At 33.6% G+C, this 2,131-nt stretch overlaps 1 protein-coding gene across 1 annotated transcript; it reads left to right on the top strand.

The window, feature by feature from the left end:
* Window positions 1-182: 182 nt before the first annotated feature.
* Window positions 183-1,715, top strand: LOTGIDRAFT_176872 (hypothetical protein; the record flags this gene model as incomplete). Its single annotated transcript, XM_009063001.1, has 3 exons — window positions 183-326; window positions 551-850; window positions 1,353-1,715. Coding segments are annotated over 3 exons (807 nt in total), but the record flags the coding sequence as incomplete, so codon positions are not given.
* Between the last annotated feature and the right edge of the window lie 416 nt (window positions 1,716-2,131).

Genomic DNA, 2,131 nt, shown 5'->3' with positions numbered 1-2,131 from the left:
GACTTTTTCAGCTGATTTTCAGTTTACAGCACCAACAGAAAATTGCGTTACTGGAAACGAGTGTCCTTTAACATGCGGTCCAATAGATAGATCTCAAAATGTGCAATTCATTAGAGGTGATGCGCCATTACTAACCTGTTTGGCAAGATACTCCTATGAGTCTCCATGTTTGATTGTGCCAGGCAGTCCAGATCCTGGCTTTCGCACATATTTTGACACTCGGAAATCAGAAATTATAATCAAAGTAGTAATAAAGGAAAACGATGATAACAAATGGACCTGTAAAAATGGAAATCAAGAGGCAACTATTAAAGTAAAAACTGGTTGTAAGTAATTAGTTTTAAGTATTACAACATTTAACATATATAAAGAGATAAAACATGATCCAAAACATATGAAACTGTCAAAGAAATATTTTGTTATCAAACTTTGGATCATATGATTGCAAGCTTTTCTACCTTAAATTCTTGAATAGGTCATTTTTATTTTGACGTTTTAAGCAAGGTATCATGAAACTTAGATTTAGACTTAATTTTTGTTTATTTTCTAGATACATCTGTAGTAGCAAAGTTGACTTCATCTGCTTACTTTGGAACAGTAGGTCAGGAAGTGAATTTATTGTGTCAAGTAGTTGTTTACGGTACTACAACCTACGACCCTACCATGGTATCAACGTCTATAACTAGAAATAGTGATGCCAGCAATCTTACTACTACTGTTTCTAAGGGGCATTTCCTGAATTACAGAGCCACAACTAAATTAAAATGTACAGATCACTATTTTTCATGTTTTACTTTCACTGGATTTGGTAGACTGAGTAGTGATAATGTAGAGATTAATGTCCTTGAATGTAAGTAAGCCCACTACATGGATGCTGTATTCCTTAACTCTGAGTAAAATCATTTAACCCCAAAGACCAAAAGTTAATTTCACCGTTCTCCGAACTATGAAAAGTTCATTAGCTGCAACCAATGTATTGCAAATATGTTGTTGTGGATTCTTTGTTTTGTTTTGCAGTTTCGTTATGATTAGAAACATATCTATCTTATATCTGAATGCTGAATTTTCGAGGTTTGCGAAAATCAAATGGTAATTACCACTGGTAAATTTACTTGGCTTAACACACGGGCAACGAATACAACATAGTATTATTTATGATAAAATCGGTTGATTTTGAACACCTATTTTATTAAACTATAGTAAATACTTAAATAAAGACAATATTATATTTTTATTTTGCTCTGTGTATAGGTATAATTGCAACATACAGTGAACACTTTTCATTTGATGTAACTCATCGGTAGTAGCAAAATGAAATACATTCCACAAAACTTTAATCGCTTCTCTTTTAGGTCCATTGCAGATATTTTACGATATGATAACAACCAACGTAACAATTGAACAGGGTAAAAGACGTGATTTAGAATTGTACTATTCTGGTTATCCAGTGACGACCAGATGGTATAAAAATTTTCCAGAGGGAGATATGTCATTAAATAGAGTAAATAATGTCATAGATCTACATATAGGATCTAGGAAAGAGATTATGTTTATTGCCAATGCTAATTTTGACGATGCTGGACAATATACAGTACATGTTCGACAGAATGATACCGTCCTTAAAGTTGTTTACCATGTGACTATCGTAGATCCAAATGCACAACCGATTAACATTACAGCTAAACCAGAACAAACCTCAATAGCTCCTACAGGCAGTAAGTTTATTTCACTAGCCTTTTTATATCTTAACTCTGGGATGGTTTCAGTTTGCAATTGACATCTATCGTTAAGCGAATGTTAAGAATACTGTATCCCTTTAAACTTATCCATGAACGATGTCCGATTATCAATGCAGTTAAGTGTGAGCTGAGGTCATGGTCACTTCCAGGCCAAACGCCACAGATAAGCTGATAACGTCATGATATCGATTATATCTGCACCTGTCGTCTTCAACAATTTTGTGAAACAAATCTATGGAGATATATGGAATGACATGTTATTTTTGGTCAGTATAATATGCACTCTTCGTATATTTCTCTTTTATTTTCAGATGATATAACATTCACTATTACTCCCGAAAAGTGTGTATATGGACGAAAATGTTCTCTGAAATGGGAAAAATCGACCAATC

The sequence above is a fragment of the Lottia gigantea genome (genome assembly GCF_000327385.1).
Source record: "Lottia gigantea unplaced genomic scaffold LOTGIsca_5464, whole genome shotgun sequence".
Classification (NCBI taxonomy): Eukaryota; Metazoa; Mollusca; class Gastropoda; family Lottiidae; genus Lottia; species Lottia gigantea.
Note: the sequence above shows the minus strand (reverse complement) of the source record. Positions and strands in the feature narration are given on the sequence as shown.